The 19,293-nt window shown below is 46.6% G+C and overlaps 1 protein-coding gene across 1 annotated transcript; it reads right to left on the reverse strand.

Annotated features, from left to right (window-relative positions):
- Nucleotides 1-10,202: 10,202 nt before the first annotated feature.
- On the reverse strand, nucleotides 10,203-17,566 carry LOC119972788 (tribbles homolog 1-like). Its single transcript, XM_038810170.1, has 3 exons — nucleotides 16,936-17,566; nucleotides 15,820-16,112; nucleotides 10,203-13,350 (listed from the first exon to the last, which is right to left on the reverse strand). The coding sequence occupies exons 1-3, from the start codon at nucleotides 17,209-17,211 to the stop codon at nucleotides 12,882-12,884; spliced, it is 1,038 nt and encodes a 345-aa protein (XP_038666098.1). The 5' UTR covers nucleotides 17,212-17,566; the 3' UTR covers nucleotides 10,203-12,881.
- Nucleotides 17,567-19,293: the final 1,727 nt, after the last annotated feature.

The following is a 19,293-nucleotide window of genomic DNA, read 5'->3' on the forward strand; positions in this document are numbered from 1 at the left end:
CAGTTTCCGTTGCCTAATATCACCTCAAGGTGGGAATTTCAAAACACAATTGTCCAATTTAATTTTGCCAATGTTTTGTTTGTTCACTTTAGCGCTTAGTTCTAAAACATCAAAAAAAAACTGCCGTCCGATCTTGATTGTCCAGCTGACTAATTCAGCTGCCCAATTAAACTCTTTTTCCATTTCAGGAACCGCCGCAGTGAGATCCAACCACGGGTAACTGCGATGAGGTTAATATTCTCCAAGTAAGGAGTGATATGTGAGCCACTCTGCCCGATTTCTAACCCAATGTGTTTGAATGCACCAGAGGCCTGATTTCCAATCTTGAGCTGTGTTCTCAGCCTGTTATTCACACTATTTCCAAATTTGCTGCTACCGCCCCACGAAAAAAATCATCTACGCGAAGATGCCTGAAAGTTTCCCTCCGTGGTTCTAATAAACTATGTTTATTATGTAAACCACTAATAAACTAATAAAACATCGCAGCTTTCAACTGGAGACAGCCTGACTGTGACCTCACTGAGAAATACCAAATTGTCGGGCGTCATTCAGCCCCTCATACACATTCATTCAACTTCCACAGCACCTCTTCTGTGTTTGGCACCTCTTTTAGGGGAACAAAGAAAAATGTACCTTTGACGCTGACATCCCTGTAAGAAAGCAGCTTTAATATCCATTGACTTGCATTCCTAAGCATTTGAAGCTAACAGAGCCAAGAAGAACTTCAAAATAACCTTTCCTGCTGTAGGTTAATCTGTCCTTACATCTTGGTCACCCATTTTTTTTTCTTCAAAGCCTTGTGCCACCAGCTTGGTTTTGGCCTTAGAAGTTCCATCAGGAAGCATCTTTTCCTTGTATATCCATCTATGGGATAAAACCCGTTATCCCCTATCTGGGACCTCCGTGTACACCCCAAATTCTTTCCAACTTTGCAGTTCTTGCTGCTTTGCATTTCTTATTAATTTATCATCTAATTTATTGGAAACCACCAAGACCTCCCGATCATATGGGCATCTGCTCCTTGTAGCCTTCTGTGCCTCTACCAGATTACTTGACCTTGTTAAGCTGTGCCCTCCATCCTGCCTTGTGTCTTGTTCCAGATTGCTGCTGTTTGATCTCCCCCTCCTAATGTGAGATGTTCTGTCAACAGGTCTTGATTGCTTCCTATGGGCATGTTCACTGCCAGACCTACTGTCCGAAATAACCCTACATTTTTCTGCTCTCCCTTTTTATACAAAGAACAAAGAGCAATACAGCACAGGACCAGGCCCTTCGGCCCTCCAAGCCTGTGCCAGTCATGGTGCTAACCTTGACCAAAACCTTCAGCACTTCCTTGTGCCGTATCCCTGTATACCATCCTATCCATGTATATGTCAAGATGCCTTTTGAACGCTGTTAATGTATCTGCTTCCACAACCTCCCCTGGCAACGTGTTCCAGGCACTCACCACCCTCTGTGTAAAAATCCCTGCCTCGCACATCTCCTCTAAACTTTGCCCCCTAGACCTTAAACCCCTGGTGACTGACCCCTCCGCCCTGGGAAAGGGTGCCTGCCCATCCACTCTACCCATGCCCTTCATAATCTTGTAGATCTCTATCAGGTCACCCCTCAACCTCTGTCATTCTAATGAAAACAGTCCGAGTCTATTCAGCCTCTCCGCATAGCTACAACCCTCCAGACCAGGGAACATCTTGGTAAACCTCCTCTGCACCCTCTCCAAAGCCTCCACATTCTTCTGGTAGTGTGGCAACCAGAATTGTGCGCAATATTCCAAATGTGGCCTTACCAAGGTTCTATACTGGCAGCATGACTTGCCAGTTTCTATACTCGATGCCCCGTCCAATGAAGGCAGGCATTCCGTATGCTTTCTTGACTACCTTGTCCACTTGTGTTGCCACCTTCAAAGATCTGTGGACCTGCTCATCCAGATCTCTCTGACTTCATGTTCCCAAACTATGGGCCTAACCTCCTCCCCTTCATTTTCTACATTCAAACAGTTATTATGTTTTCTGGTGGCCTTCCCTGTTCTCCCAATGATGGTTGCGTCCTTCCACTGACCAGCCCCTTCTGACAAGTATGTTACTTTAGCAACAACCTTTGGCAGTTGTCCTGTAGGACAAATAGCCTCATTCGGTCCATCAAAATTACAATAGTCTGGTTTCCATGTTGCAAAATGATTGTTTTATCATTTGTATCTATAAACCTTCCTGGACCTTTCCACTCATTAACTCCATCTCTTTTATAGTGTGCCATGTTTCTCTGTTTGAAAATAGTTCCCGATGCCCGTACATTGAAAATGAAAAAAATGAAAATCGCTTATTGTCACGAGTAGGCTTCAATGACGTTACTGTGAAAGGCCCCTAGTCGCCACATTCCGGCGAGGCTGGTACGGGAATTGAACCGTGCTGCTGGCCTGCTTGGTCTGCTTTAAAAGCCAGCGATTTAGCTTGGTGAGCTAAACCAGCCCCTTGAGCTAAACCAGCCCCTAGGCACATTGTGCCTCAACGCTCTCTGAATTCGACTTAATATTCTTCTGCCGCATTCAAATACTCAGAAAAGGTAGAGCTAATTGTAGTTCCCCTCCCAAGCTGGAGGATGATCATTCATGACTGAAACGTATTTTGGGATTGTCGCCCAAAAACCAATTGATACGGGCTGTAGCCTCTAACCATCTGCACTGAATTATTTGCATGTATGGCCCATGCTAAAGCCGGAGTTAACTTTATATGGTGCGGTCTATTTAAACATTGAGCGAAATCTACTGAACAATAAAACAATTAAAACACCAATTCTATCTCATATGCTGGGGCATCTAACTCTTTCCTAACACTGCACTGTAAGCAGAATAAAATACTAACTTCATCATTGGCTGTGTGGAAGGAGGGTGTGGCTTAATCTCAGTGGAATTTTCTGAGGAACAGAAACTTGAAGATTGCCTAGTTTGAAGCTAATGGGAGAACCTACGGTGGCTGTGGCAGTGTCTTATTGCAAAAGAAAGTAACCAGCAGATTAGCACGGTAACATGGTGGTTAGCACTGTTGCTTCACAACGCCAGGGTCTCAGGTCCGATTCCCGGCTTGGGTCACTGTCTGTGCGGAGTCTCCTCGTTCTCCCCGTGTCTGCGTGGGTTTCCTCCGGGTGCTCCGGTTTCCTCCCACAAGTCCCGAAAGACGTGCTGTTAGGTAATTTGGACGTTCTGAATTCTCCCTCAGTGTACCCGAACAGACGCCAGAATGTGGCGACTAGGGGATTTTCAGAGTGACTTCATTGCAGTGTTAATGTAAGCCTAATTGTGACAATAAAGATTATTTTTTTAAATGTTGAAAAATAACCAGAATAGTCAAGAGAGGATGAAATAAAGTTTTACCTTTGAGAATAGCTGCAGCTGCGGAGGATTCTCCAGGGGACTATGGCATATTTATGGGTGGTCCCTGTGGAAATAAATAACTTGAAGGTTGTGTGTCATATAAGAGAATTCTTGGCAGAAGTAGGGTGTGAGCCCGCGTGCCTAATACACGTAGTTATAAACCATATTGTTACGGTAATAATGTTAAAAGCAGCACGGTGGAACAGTGGTTAGCACGGCTGTCTCACGACGCCGAGGACCCGGGTTCAATCCCACCTCCGGGTCACTGTCTGTGCGGAGTTTGCACATTTTCTGTGTGTCTCTGTGGGTCTCACCCCCACAACCCAAACAAATGTGCAGGGTAGGTCAATTGGACACGCTAAATTGCCCCTTAATTGGAAAAAATAGATTTGGGTACTCTAAATGTATCTTTCAAAAAGTTAATAATATCAAGACTGCTTGCTTTGTTTATTTTGTTCTATGTGCAATAAAGTTTTGTTTAAAAAAGTGAAATCTTATGGCACAGTATTTGGATTTATTTTTAAAATGCTAATGGTCCCCAACTGTATCATAACAATTCAAACTCTGGGTAAAGAGAGTGTGTCATAATATCCACTCATGTATATAATGAGATGCAGACAGGCAGTGATTGACACACAGGATGACCAATGAACACACAACACAGAACAACCAATCACCAGACAGTTCACCACCGCTATAAAGCCCACAGGGCATTAAGATTCCCGCTCTCTCAGGACCCAGATATGAGACAGTCAGAGTGCATAAATTAGTGGGCACTACTGCCATGTGGTAGCTACTTACATGTTGAGCCAGTAAGAGGACATCAGTAGGATTAGTAGAGTGTCAACCCACAGCTGAATATGTACAGCAGTCCATAGTTAAATAAAACAGTGTTGGATCATCTCCGGTGTCAGACGTTTGTTTCTAACTTCCCTGCATCCAGTTGCAGTCAACATTGAACCAACCTGCCTAACACACCATGGTACCAGAGTGCTATTAATCCTGCCGAACCTACCTCGAGTGAATCTGCAATGACCAGCAAGCGGCCATCCAGCGAAATGGAAAACATCCAGCCTCCTCCGCAGCTCCGCATCTCCGGCAACCTCGCCGTCAATTGGAAAATCTTCAAGCAAAAGTTCCTCCTGTCTATCGAGACCTCCGACCTCGAGGCAGCATAGGATACAAGGAAGATCGCGCTATTTCTCTCGACCACAGGGGATCACGCCATTCATATCTACAACTCGCTTGCGTTGCCGATGGCGAAGACAAGACAAAGTTCAAGGCAGTTCTGCTAAAATTCGACAGCCACTGCGACATTGAGGTGAATGAGAGATTTGAACGGTACATCTTCCAACAGAGGCTTCAGGGTAAGGATGAACCTTTTCAGTCCTTCCTGACCCACCTCCGCATCCTAGCGCAGTCATGTAATTATTGCTTGACGGCTGATTCCATGATCCGGGATCAGATCGTTTTCGGAGTCCACTCCGATTCCCTGCGGCAGCAGCTCCTCAAAATCAAACAGCTGAGCCTGTCCGTCGCTATTGAGATGTGCGTGGTCCATGAGCATGCCAAGAATTAGGACTCCCACATCAGGGCGGCAGAAACTGCAAATCTGGCCTCCCACGAGGCAGAACGGGTGCAGGGCATTGCAAAAATGCAAGGCCTGAGTATCGAGGAGAGTGGCCGTTTTGCGCGCTTTTCCTGGGTACCTATGCATGAGCGCCACGACCGGGTGGACGACGAGGCCGAAAACCCTAATGCGCAGGTGCGTATATCGGCCGACCGCACTGCGCATGCGCGATGGCGCACGGAAAGCGCTGACGTCAGTGTTACGATGTGTCCGAATTGTGGCTCCGCCCATTTAAAGCAGCAATGTCCAGCCAAAGGACGGCGATGTCTACAGTGTGGGAAGCCTGGGCATTACACGGCCTGCTGCAGGTCCGCTCCACCGATTATCAGCCAGCGATCTCAGATACGGCGCAGAAGTGTCCGCTCGGTACAAGACATCCAGGATTCTGATCCCGACAGCCCAACGGACCCCGATGCTGACTGCCTCGAGTCTCCGTGTCGGGTGGGCATCATAACCACACGCGAGCTGGTCTCCACTGCACCTGCAACCCGCCTTTCGATCCTCAGTGTGGATCCCAACGACGAGTGGTGTGCTATCCTCACAGTCAACCAGGCTCGCATCCGATTTAAACTGGACACCGGCGCGTCTGCGAACCTCATAACACAGTCAGATCTCAACACCATCCGTGACCAACCAAGCATTCTTCCACCAGCCTGCCAACTCCTTGACTACAATGGCAATGCCACAGCTGCCAGTGGATCGAGTCGGCTAGGGGTATCTCACAAGGAAATCAAGGCAACTTTACAATTCGATAATCGTCTGGCCTGACATGTGTCCTTGCTCGGTGCCCGCGCCTGCAAGTTCCTGAATCTGGTCCAGCGAGTCCACACCATGTCCGCGACACCGCCGCAATGCCAGCGATCCCGCCGCAATGCCAGCAATCCCGCCTGTCCAAGTGCCGGCGTCTCCTGCTCCACCTCTGCGGCGATCGACCAGAATTCGTCGCCCGCCTCAAAGACTGAATTTATAGACTTTACTTTTGTAAATGTTGTTCAGTTTGCTCTGTATCTGCACGATAGACACCTTCCCATGTACATATGTTCATTAATTCACCACTTGTACATAGTCAGGCATGTATATACCTTCACATTCCAAAACTTATTTTTAAAAAAAGGGGAGATGTCATAATATCCACTCATGTATATAATGAGATGCAGACAGGCAGTGATTGACACACAGGATGACCAATGAACACACAACACAGGACAACCAATAACCAGACAGGACACCACTATAAAGCCCACAGGGCATTAAGACTCCCGCTCTCTCAGGACCCAGATACTGAGACAGTCAGAGTGCACAAGTTAGTGGGCATTATTGCCATGTGGTAGCTAGTAAGTCTGGTCGAACCAGTAAGCGGTCATCAGTAGGAATAGTAGAGTGTCAACCCACAGCTGAATATGTACAGCAGTCCATAGTTAAATAAAACAGTATTGGATCATCTCCAGTGTCTAGAAACGTTTGTTTCTAGCTTCCCTGCATCCAGTTGCAGTCAACGTCGAACCAACCTGCCTAACACATCAGAGTGCTCCTGAATTCTTTTTTGGACTTTTCAGCGACTGTCTTATATTTGACTCTCAGTTTTGGGGTGCGCATTCCATCAGCCTTGACCTGGCTTGTACCTGATTCACAACAGTAAAAGGACAGTGCGCCAAATTACTCCCAAGGCCCAATCCTTCTTGAGTCCCTATTTCATGGCCCATTGGCCTCAAGCACAAAAAGGTTTTGTTCATTGACATCTTTCAATGGGAAATAGTAAAATACATATTTTTGCATGTGAGACAATAGGTTATAGTGTGCAGATTGCATAACGCAGGTTATAGAGATACAGGACCTTTGCGAGGATTCAAATCAAAACCACAATTCCTGTATAGATTCTGTGTAAGAATACTCTTTTGTTTTAAAATAATTTTTATTGAGATTTTCAAAAACGTATCAAAAAGAGAAAATAACAACAAGAAAACAGTATTAACAACAAAAGAAAAACACACGAACCCCCAAAACCAAACCCCCCCCCAGTAACTACAAAAAAAAGAAACAGATAAACACCCAGCATACTCAATAAACACATATACACATTTCTCCCTTCCCCCAAAACCCCCCCCTCCCTCCCTCCCCCCCTCTCCCTCCCTCCCCCCTCTCCCTCCCTCACCCCCCCCCTCACCCCCTCTCCCTCCCTCTCCCCCCCTCTCCCTCCCTCCCCCCTCTCCCTCCCTCCCCCCCCCCCCGGGGTTGCTGCTGCTGTCGGCCTATTTTCCTACCGTTCTGCCAGGAAGTCCAGGAAAGGCTGCCACCGCCTAAAGAACCCTTGTACTGATTCACTCAGGGCAAATTTCACCTTCTCCAATGTAATTAACCCCGCCATATCATTGATCCAGGCCTCCACGCTTGGGGGCCTCGCATCCTTCCATTGAAGCAAGATCCTCCGCCGGGCTACTAGGGACGCAAAGGCCAGAGCACCGGCCTATTTGTGTAAGAATACTCTATTTTGTGTCCTCTGCATCATTAACTATAGATGACTGAATTTTACAATCTTACAAGCTGCTTGAACAAGATGCCACACCTGAGCTTTGCTAAAAGCCGCAGATCGTTGTTCCTTTTCTCGCATTTCTGTTTTGAGCAGAGAGCGTATGGTGTGCAGTTTTAAGATGGGTGCGATCTTGCCAGGCATCAACAGAATGTTGAGATGATGCGTCTGCCTTAGTCTCGGTTAGCAATGGAAAAACTTTGCCTTTCTCAGATATTTGCAAAATCCCCTCAGATTTCCCTCTCAAACCACGGGACTTTAACGGAATCTTTTTAAAAAACAACATTTCAGCGACGATTCTGCCGCGCTGCGTACAGTAGATTAAGGTGTGTTTGGATCCACAACGGGAGGCTTATTCACCCTGGTGTACGGAGGCATCGTTTCGAGGAGTGACGGGTTTGTGCTCCATGATTTCGCAAGTGAGGTTTGGCGGGTGGCGTTGGGGGGGGGGGGGTCAGTTCAGATGCTTCCCGCACCAGTGCAGCTCCCCTGTAGTTCCAGGCAGATAGCTGACAGCAGAGTACCCCGCTTTCAGTTCAGGCTGCGGAATAACGCCTGATTGAAGAAAGACTTGCGAGATCGCGGGAATATTACTGATCCCTCCTGGCGGCTCGGGGCTTTTCACGGTAACTTCATTTGAAGCCTACTTGTGACAATAAGCGATTTTCATTCATTCATGTGGTTCTGCACATAGCCTTTCATGTCACCTTTGTAAGAGGGTTAAGGTTAAGAGGACCCGGGTTCGATCCTGGCCCCGGGTCACTGTCCATGTGGAGTTTGCACCTTCTCCCCGTGTTTGCATGGATTTCACCCCCACAATCCAAAAAAATGCGCAGGGTAGGTGGATTGGCCACGCTAAATTGCCCCTCAATTGGAAAAGAACAATTGGGCACTCTAAATTTATATTTTAAAAACTTAAGAACCCAGCAAGTTGTGATCCTGGTGTATAAGCATGTTAGTTTGACTGAAAGGCCATGTTGTCCAGCTGAAAGAGTTATCTATCATTAATCCACAATAACTGTTCCTGCACCAATATACACAGCCAGCTATACTCTGGACCAGAGAACTGCAGCATTACTGAAGCACCAACCGACCTAACCACCTGAAGTGATGCAAAGAGCTTTGCAGCATTTACAATATTAAAGTACATGGAGCAATCTCTAGTGGCAAAACGTTGTCCTAATAATAGCCAGCATTAGCCTGAACAGTTCTGACCCATATTGGAAAATATACTTGTGCTTACTCTTCCTTTTAGTTATTCCTTTCTCGGAATTACAAAGCAAGCCCTTAATCCATCTCCTCTCAATTCAGTGGCGCATGTGATCTCACTGAGGGAGGTGAATGCTGCCGCACGAGTGATGCCTCCTCTCTGCCAGGATGTATGAACATCACTGGTCTCCCTTCAGCAAAGGCTGTTCAACAAAACAGGCATGTCTATTTTCTCCTTTAACGGCGTAATCATCAGGTGAAAGTAAGGTTTTAAATTTGCACCATTACAGCATATTTGGGGGACTATCTTGTGGCGGTGGGCAGGTCCCTGTCTCTGAGCCAGTAGTTCCAGGTTTGAGTCCTAACCTAGGGCTTGAAGGCCAAGGTAGGGGCATTCATAACGCAAACAGGTTGAGTGTCAAACTGCAAATCCTTCCAGGCACACCAACGGCTGGCGGTATGTGCAGGAGACTCTCCTGGTCAGCCAACACTCGATGTGGAGTGGTGTCCCTCAAGCTATCAGCCGCTGGTGACAGACTAGTGACCTGTTCCAGGAATAACTAGCGACAGAAACAGTCAAAGCCTGAGTGCCGCGAGGTGTGGGAAAAGAATTGGAATTGGAAAGCACATTTGCAAATGTGTGAACTCAGGAGCCAGTGGACACAGCAGAATAAATGTGGTTTGTCTGTCGGATTTCCCTCCCTCAAGCCCATTTTTTGTGAATAATATGGAAGGCCTTTGCAGTGGGAACCAGCATTAGAATAATAGAATCCTAACAGTGCAGAAGGAGACCATTCGGCCCATCGGGTCTGTGCCGACCTTGCGAAAGAGCACCAGGTCCACCATGCCCAATCCTCGTAACGTAAGCTGCACATCCCCTGGACACGAAGGGGCGATTCGGCATGGCCAATCCTAACCTGCACATCTTTGGACCGTGGGGGGAAACTGAAGCCCCCGGAGGAAACGTTAATCTGGTATTATTTCCACAGTAAAGAATACGTCAAAACTTTGACTTCAACAGTAGCACAGTCACTGTGCTAAATAACCAGTCAAGATTTTGGACAAGTATTTGATTGCAGGAGTTTGATACATCGCAGTACCTACCTCATTTCACCAAACTCCGCAGAACAGGCGCGTGAGGCTGAATGGCCTACTGCTGGGCCTCTCCATTAGTTCCTCATGTTCATCTGCTCAAAAGTTTAGAATGTCTCCACTAACACTAAATAGCACGAACTAGGCTGTCTCAGCAGACATAATGCACGCAGAAATTCTTGCTAAGTCTGCCTATCACTGTCAGCAACAAAGAGCATGGCTCGATACAGACTCCTGGCAAACTGCATTACATCAATTCAGGGGAAAAGAAAAACATCCAATGTGTTAGTTGCCTGAAATCAAACAAAGAAAAGTGAAATAACATGAGTTTCCCTTCAAATTCTGACTCTACTTACATTAACAGAACACACAAACTATTTGTTCATGTAATTTTTGTCTTTATTGCTGTAGGTTCATTTACAGCTGTACATATTCACATATTTACATTTTCAAAATAGTGTTTGATATTTCTCAGCAGGACATTGCTGCCAGTATAGATTTGCATTTCCCAATAGTCTTTTTTTCACCTTGTATCACAGATACGATAAGCTCAACAACCATGAGAACAATCAGTGCAACAGAAATATTTCACCGTCTTTTAAACCTCAAACCTCATGATTTTCATCTAATATTGCTTGTAATAATTCACATTTACACTGATCTTTTATACAACACCAGTAAGATATTTTTCTGACAATATGCAAGAAAAGATACAGGTTACACGTCCACTGTACACGAGGTATAAACAAAACATACACAGTAGTTAATGAAAATGCAACATCTAACTCAAGCCGGTTCGTCCCGCTGTTAGCTCAGATTTCACCCCTGTAGTTGGCGACCTTGTTTCACAAGCTGCAAAACTATTAAATGAGCTCTTTAACGGATGCACATAATCTTCATAATGATTCCACAAACACAAAAGGGTGTAGCAAACACATGATGATGGTCACCTTTCAACCGAGGATCAAGTGTGTAACATATTTGAGTACAACTGGGATATCTTTTGCGATGTTTCACACAATGAAAAATACAGTCACAGTATCGTTTACACGCGGACATAATTCTCGAGTAGTCACGGTAATGGGTGCTTTTTCAAACACATTTCTCTTGTTATTGTATGGACAATTTCAACACACTTGCATTGTAAAGATCCTACTTTAAAATTCCTCCAGGAGAAAGTGAAGTTGTTTGCGATAATGCTCCTGGCATCCGCACCACATTTTTGAAGCTGCCAACAGCATCCAAGGCAGCAATGGACAATGCAATATTTTGGCTGCCTTCACAAACATTAGCTTCATTTGTGTGACGTTTGCACTTTTAGAGTGAATTGAAATAGATTCCCTGTTAAATGAAAAAATATATAGACCTACTTTACCCCTTTGCAAGACTGACAATATCTCACTGACCATGATATACGTTTCCAAGCCTAAAACTTGAATTTGTCTGGCTTGTAGATGATAAAACGTTACTAAAGTTCAGGTGTTTTAAACCTTTTTTTCCTCTTAATAAATTTAGAGTACTCAATTATTTTTTTCCAATTAAGGGGCAATTTAGCGTAGTCAATCCACTTACCCTGCAGCTCTTTGTGTTGTGGGGGCAAAACCCACGCAAACACAGGGGGGGGGACGTCCAAACTCCACACGGGCAGGGATCCAGAGCCGGGATTGAACCTGGGACCTCGGCGCCATGAGGCAACAATGCTAACCACTGCGACACCGTGCTGCCCTTAGAGGTTTTAAACCTGACGCTTGCAAACCGTCCCATTTTCTTGTACAACATCACCTCTGCAAAGCTAATAACCAATAGTGTGTTATAAGGCTGTGTCGTACTTGCCCTAGTACTCCAAACCTCAAGGGTACATTATGCCCGTGACCCCCCCTTAAAACAGTTTTCCCGCTTTGTTTAGGTTACACAAGTTAGCAGTCTCTGTCCCAGTGGTAAATATTACTATCCGAGATTTACCAGTTGCCAATTTTATCCCCAAATCATTGTTAGTCAGCTTGGGCAATAAAATTAATTGTTTGTGTTAAGACGATGAAAAGGATTTTTTTTAAAAAACTTTCTGATACCAGCTACAATAGTATGGGCTGATGAGAGTTTTACTGAAAAATAATGCAATCTTTTACTGTGTTATAATAGGCTTGGATGCATTATGCAACAGTTAACCAAGACAGCTGTATAATCAATGGGGCCAGATGACATCAAAGCCAAAAGGCACAGCTTAAATACTATACAATGTCATCCGATCCCTGGCTATTTGTGTAGCTGCCTTGGAGTGACTCATTGACATTTATTAAATATGTTTACGCAATGTAGTAATGGTTGCTGTATAATGCATAATTTTAAAGCATTGTCCAGCTGCAGGGTTCCCTCGGTCATGTTGCAGAGTTGTATTATTTATGGTGGTGGGGCAAGATGTTGGAGGCCATGTTACCATCTAGCTTTGGGGGGGGGGGGGCTGTGTATGGCAGTGTGCAATAAGGGAGCTCTTTGGCTGTGAATGGAAGGCCCCAGGCTGCTGAGAGATCAGTTCAAATCGCCAGCCCTCACACAGAGGCCCAATGACAGCAACCATGCACAAATCTCCCCACCTTCTCAAGCCAGAAGGCCCACCTGCAAAGACTCAAATACAGGAGGAAAGGATTCTGACGAATCAACCAATTATATAGAAATTAACAAAATTCATAACAGTTTCAATGTTACACAAATACATAATAAGTTAAAGTGGTTGCACTTGCTCTCTCTTAAATAAATCTTTAAATGAATAAATAGGTTAGGGAGGGTGTGGATGATATTGTGAAATTTAACAAATTCCAACACAAACGGAGGCCTCTGCCTAGGGTAACCTGAACTGGGGTCTGAAAGTTGGGGAAAGGTCTCATGTGATGGAAACTGCTGCCAAACTGAAGGATATGAGTGCCCGTTTGAGACCGGTGTAAGTTTGCGTGCGCAAATGTATACAGAGGTTCCTTCTTGGGTGAGAAAGGATTGGGACGGGCTACTTCACAGTTCTTTCTCGTGGGCGAGTTATAAAAGTTTCTCAGTTCTCCCACTGGTCAACAGGAAAGGGGGTGGTCTTCCTGCCCATCACCCTCAAACTCTGGGACTCTCTGGTCCGAATTCAGGCTCTCCTGATCGGGCTGCAATGGCTGGCAGGCGGCGCGGAACCAGGGGTGCAGCAGGATCTCTCCGGCCGCCAGTCTCTCTGGCGGGTCCCGCCTCAGCAGGCTGCGGATCAGGCACTTGGCTTTGGGGGAGACACTGTCGGGAATGCAGAAGTGTCCTCGGCGGATCTTGCTGAACAGGGCGCTGGGGTCCGAATCGTGGAAGGGGTAGCGTCCCACCAGCAGAGTGTAAAGCATCACGCCCAAGCTCCAGACATCGGCCGCCTTCCCGGAGTAACATCCACTCGTGTTCAGTATCTCCGGGCTCACGTAAGCTGGACATCCGTGCTTGTCGGACAGCGAATCATCCTTTCCTTTCAGGATATGAGCATCTTCCAAGCTCTCCAGCCTCAGTCTCGTGCTGTGGGAAGAGCACAGAGATGATCAGACCCTGCCTAGGAAACATACTGTACTGCAAGAAAAAAAACAGAGGGAGACCACATTCTGGAGTGGATTTAACCTACCCCACCCACCCACACACAGTGTATAAAAACCCCTGAGGAATCCTGGTTTAGAAACTACCCCATCCCACTCTATAAAAAACCCCATTCTAGAGTGGATCTAAACGATCTCATCCCACAATGTATAAAAAGTGCTAGCTCAGGCTAATGACCTATATGCTGAACAAAATAACCCCAAACTAAACCATATCCAGATTAGTACATGGTGGGGTCAAATCTCCTGGCATCACAGTGCTGACTTATACTCAGTTTTATTTGAGGTCGAAAGTGAAATTCAACTAACAGCATTTACCACACCTTTCCACGTTTGTTAAATATTAATGCTGCCCCAATTGTAAGTGCTTTTTGAGTGCGAGGCATACTGTTCATTGCAATGAAATGACATCCATTGGAAATTAAGTGAAGGGTTAACGTGGGGCTAAAAATATAAGTTTGTTATTCTATTTTTATTTTTTTTGGGGGGGATGCAATTTAAGTGCTTTGAAGAGGGGAAATCGATGGCGGGGGATGTGTCCTATAACTGAACCCTGGAGCCAGTGGAAAGGGCAGAACCCTCAGCTCTCCTGTTTTGTAAATGGAAAACATGACTCATTGCAGCCTGCTGTGTGTGTATTATAGTCCCTTACGACACCGAATCAATAAACACCTGCTTTGACACGGAGAGTACCTTCAATTGCAAAACCGCCCCGAGTTGCCAAATCTGCAGCACATGATGTTTAAAAAAATAGTCTGCCCAATGCCTGCTGCTGCTGCAAAAAAAAAATGAGCACAGGCAAGCAGAATTGCAATTTCATTTCCAGCTTCCAGTGTGTGTGTAAAGAATAAATAACGCGACTGCACCGCCTCCTGCTGCGGGAACATTCTCAGCTCTTGGGAATGAAATGGAATTTCACAGCACCCAGAAACAGACCATTCGGTCAGTGTCAATTTCCCCACTAAGGCTCTTCCTACCCAACCTCCCATCTAAATTAACCCCTCCAGCATAGCTTTGCTCTGCACTCCCCAACATGCTTGTCAATCAGGTTCTCCTCCCGTCCCCGTTCCTGAATACCTCAGCTCCTCCATGCGGTCCAATCTCACCACATCAGTGACACAAAGACAATAAGCTCACCTCGTGCAAGAGAGAATCGATCAAGAGAAAATGCTGGGCAAAGTTTCTAAACCCCCCCCCCCCCCCCCCCCCACAGAACTTTCTGTTTTATTTCAGATCTCCAGCTTTCATTCAATGCACATGGCCCTGATCCAGACAAGAGACACAAAAGATGCTCGGGTTTAACTAAGCCCCTGTTTTTTGTACAGTGAAGGACTAGTTACAAACCGCACCGCCATGAAAATGTCCCAAAAAACCCCCACTGCCCTCGCATTTCAACATGATGCAGGAGCCTGCAGATAATAAGGGGAGGGAGGTACTGAAGCGGGACTAACAATCAGAGCAATTGCTAAAAAAATAGATACACAAACACAAAACTTCAATCAAACGTCCCGTGGTTCAGTAGCCATCAAAAGACTGGGTGCAAATGTCAACTGCGATTTTTAAAAAGTTTAATATTTATATTAATAAATTACCCATTTTAAAATGGCTGCAGACAATATGTCAAGTAAACCCGCACTTGCCCAACTCCACTCTATAAATGTTTGATAACCTTGTGCAATACGTTTTATTCCGCCGTAATAAAGTGTTTTGAAACATTTGGACACGTTCGTTCGTCCCAATCGTGTGTCTGCACCGTGTGCAGCGTCACTCCCATTCTGCAAAAGGGCAAATCACTCTTTGAGGGATAGATTTATAAGGGCTCGGCCAGGTTTGGTGGTTAAGTGTCTTAAAGATGTCGTTATAACGGATAAAACATACTTTTATGTTTATTGAGTATTGAATACGAAAGTAAGTTTGCACAAGATTTTGAGACCACCAAAAGAAAGGGGACAGTAACGCACCTTGCAAATATTTTTAGCAGATTCATTAATATTTGCAGCTTTTGCCTGCACCATTCCTAAAGTTACCCCCTCAGTAAACTGTGCTTGTTAAATAATTCTCCTTTAAGGAACAGCGAATCTTATTTGAGATTAGGGACATGGAAAACAACACCACTGTGCTCACACTCAATTATTTACAAAGTGTATTAATAGGACATTAAAATCCTGTAAATGGAAACGGTGCTAAACCACTTCTCATGGATTACATTCCAGATACATCCCTGTCCATTAATAAAACACACACATGGAGCCTGGTTGGGCATTCATACAGTCTGAGAATCAATTCATATATTGTTTATTGGATTAACCGGTCAGTTTTAGTACCATTATTAAATTGGAGGTTAAGTCTCTGAATGCCATCACATGGTTTTAGCCCTTGCGCTGCACGTACCCACCTCTGCTTGTCGGCGAAGACGAATTTCCTGAGTTTGAGGTCTCGCAGGACGATGCCCGAGCTGTGACAGTGAGCCACGGCCGAGACAATCTGGCGGAAGAGCCGCGCCGCCTCCTCCTCGTCCAGCCGCTTGCAGCTCCGCATGTACAAGTGCATGTCCCCATGCCCCTTCCCCAGGAACACATAGCACCGCCGCTCGCCCAGGATGATCTCCTCGATCGCCGTGATGTTCTCGTGGGCTGGGATTTGCAGATAGGGTCCGATTTCATCCCTGTAACTCTTGATGTCAAAAACCTGGGCAGGGGGGTGGGGAGAGAGAGAGACACACCACACTCAACTCTCAGAAAATGTTGCCTCGACACAGAAGGAAGAAAGAGTCAATGTTGCTTTGAGCAGCATCCAGCCATTATTGACAAACTGAGACTCCGAATCTCAGGCAGCTGGAGCTCAGAAACAACAACAACAACAAAAAAGTTCAATAAAAGCAAGGAAGTTATCCAATAACAAAAAACAGAAAAATGCTGGGCAATCTCAAGCAGGTCTGACAGCATCTGTGGGGATTTGGGAGCCAAAGTTTGGAGTCTGGATGACTCTTTTGTCAAAGCTGATGAGAACTTTGTCAAATTTTCTAACATTGGACTCGAAATGTTAACTCCCCACAGATGGTCGCCTCCCCCCACCCCAGCACTTCGTTTGCAACAAGTGAGTTTTTGCAACAAAGTTTTTGTGGAGCAAACCTCACTTTGACCTGTCTGTGAACTCAACATGGTGCAAAAATTAAAAGTACAGATTTTGCCCATCAATAAATCTAGCCAGGCTTGGCCACATTCTCTCCCCGGATTCCTGCTGCGGCCTCTTGGCCACACACGGTGGCAGCACCCGATGGGCTCACGGCCGCATCCACTTCAAAGTGCAAATCCAAACAAAAAGAAAAGCCCTCAGAAGTTGCACTCAAAACTCCCACCCATTTAACCCAGTCCCCGGGGGTCGCACGTTGCAAAAGGATGTGCAAAAATGCATAATAAAGAAAAATTATTATTCCTCCCTCCCTGATTAAACTGCGCCCATCCAAGAATTTAGGACAAGACTTTCTGCTGCAGCAGTTGCCCTTCCTTACCTTGCAGACGAATTCCTCTCCCGTGTGGCTGCCAATCGCCCGGAAGACCTTGTCCCGCTCCAGGCTCTGCAGAAGGATGTAGTCGCCGATGCGAGCCGATGCCTGCGAGCCGGGCGGGCAGCTCTCGGTGGGGCTGGGGGAGGCCGGCGAGGGGAGGTCAGCGCTGTCCGGGGGGCAGTCACTCAGCCGCGGGCACTTGGCGGCCGGCTCGTCCGCCTCCACCCGCTTCTGTCTCCATCGCAGGATGGGGATCGCTCTCCGCGCGTTTACACTCATCAAAAACCGCTCGGTGCAAGAAAGAAGCGAGCCGGGATCACGAGGTTTGCAAACACACACACAGGGACAAAACACACACACAGGAGCTGGGTTAGGAGGGAGGCACACACCAAACTTTCTTTCCCTCCTCTGGGTGGGCTGAAGTCGAGATTGCAAATAAGTCCAGAAGGGTTAAGCGTTTGCAGAAATGCTCATTGCAATTCTCAGACAGCGAGCTGCTCTCCTCTGCTCCTGAAACAAAGGAGCCCCTTTAAAGTGACTGGTCCACGGCTCTCTCTGCACAACGCATCCGCCTCACTGTGTCTGCGGGATGAAATTGGGAGGGCGGAATTGTTTCCTTTCCTCCCCCCCCTCACCCTCGCCACAACTGAGTATCCGTTTCCCACCACCTCCTCCTCCTCCTCCCCGGATGAAGGTCGCGACTCCTGGAGATGATCCCAACTTGAGTGCAAGGTGTTCGCTCTCTGTTCTCTCTCTCTCTCTCTTTAACAAGCGAGCCAGGCGAAGGAACGCATTGCAAAACTTTAGCCGAAGTGCCCCACACCATACACACGCTCCCCTGGGTTGGAATGAGCTTGGAGGTGAAGCTTGAAGGACAGTTGCCCTGTTTGGGAAAAGTTGATATGACTGATGCAGAGAGAGTGAGTGTGTGCCTCTGTGGAATGCAGGCTGGGTCACAGTGTAGCTGCACAGAACAGACTGGGAGATTGCAACATCACGCACTCAATGAGTCGCCCTCGCTGCCAGAAATCGGCAAGAACACAATAGTTTGACTGCCCTTTACCTGCACCCGGGGAGAAGCTACATTTACCCAATCTGGCGCTGCCCGCAGTGTGAGAAAGCAGATTGTGCACCCCCACCTTTCTCCCTCCTTGCAATAAAGAGACCCCCCCCCAAAAAAAGCAAATCGAGTTTATTTTAAGAAATCAACCAATTGAGGTTTAGGAATAGGGTACCCTTTAATGGGGGGGGGGGGGTGCATGTTAAGGTCACAAGTGTTACTAATTATATCCGAGTTTTTCAAGGCAGAGGGGTTTTTGGTTGCTCGATTTGCAGATGCACATTTAACCTTTCATGTCTTACGGTAGACGAATTCGATCCCCCCCCCCCCCTTCTCTCTCTCTCTCTCTCTCTCAACACAATTCATCACCATCACATGGGCTGCCTGGAATGACGCAAGGTTCCAGTCTGGGCAACTCTCTTGACGTCGAGGCAATCTCGCGAACTATCATTAACTCAACACCTCCAGCAGCTCACTTCAACAGCAAACCTACCCCCCCCCCCCCCCCCCCCCCTCCAGATGGCAATGCGGGATGAGTGACAACCTCACTAAGCCAACACAAGCGAATTTTGGCCAGGATCAAGCAAAATAGACCAAATCTGATGTGTGTGCCCTTGCATTTTGATGGCACTTTAACCCTTTCCGAAGTTGTTTCAACGACTGCTCTCGAATTAAATTGCCAGCGAGCAACATTAGGGTCCAAACGCGTGGTCAAAGAGGTTTCAGGAGTGAGTTCCAAGAGCTTCTGTCATAGAATCCCTCCAGTGCAGAAGGAGATGGCCATTCGGCCCATCAAGTCTGCACCGACCCTGCGAAAGACCACCCTACCTAAGTCTAATCCTCCGTCCTATCCCCGTAACGTTTTGGACACTTAGGGGCAATTTAGCATGGCCGAGCCACCTAACCTGCACATCTTTGGGAAGAAACCGGAGCACCCGGAGAAAACCCACGCAGAGACGGGGGTGGGGGGACGGGGGACGTGCAGACTTCAGCCGAGGTCAGAATCAAACCCGCTATCTCGCGCTACGAGGCAGCAGTGCTAACCACCGTGCCCACCGAGCCATCCCTATGTGGATGAATGTTATATAGGTTTAAAACAGCAAACAAATACATGAATATAGTGTCTTTAATTTAGTAAAACATCCCACAGTCCTTCACAGCAAGTCCCAACAAAAACCTGAGAATAAAATTCAAAGTGACTTTTACACATTTGCCATTTAAACTTAAACAGAGACTGCTAGAAAACTCAGCAGGTCTGACAGCTACTGAATCATTACAGTGCAGAAGGAGGCCATTCGTCC

This window comes from Scyliorhinus canicula, chromosome 10 (assembly GCF_902713615.1).
Source record: "Scyliorhinus canicula chromosome 10, sScyCan1.1, whole genome shotgun sequence".
NCBI classification, from domain to species: domain Eukaryota; kingdom Metazoa; phylum Chordata; class Chondrichthyes; order Carcharhiniformes; family Scyliorhinidae; genus Scyliorhinus; species Scyliorhinus canicula.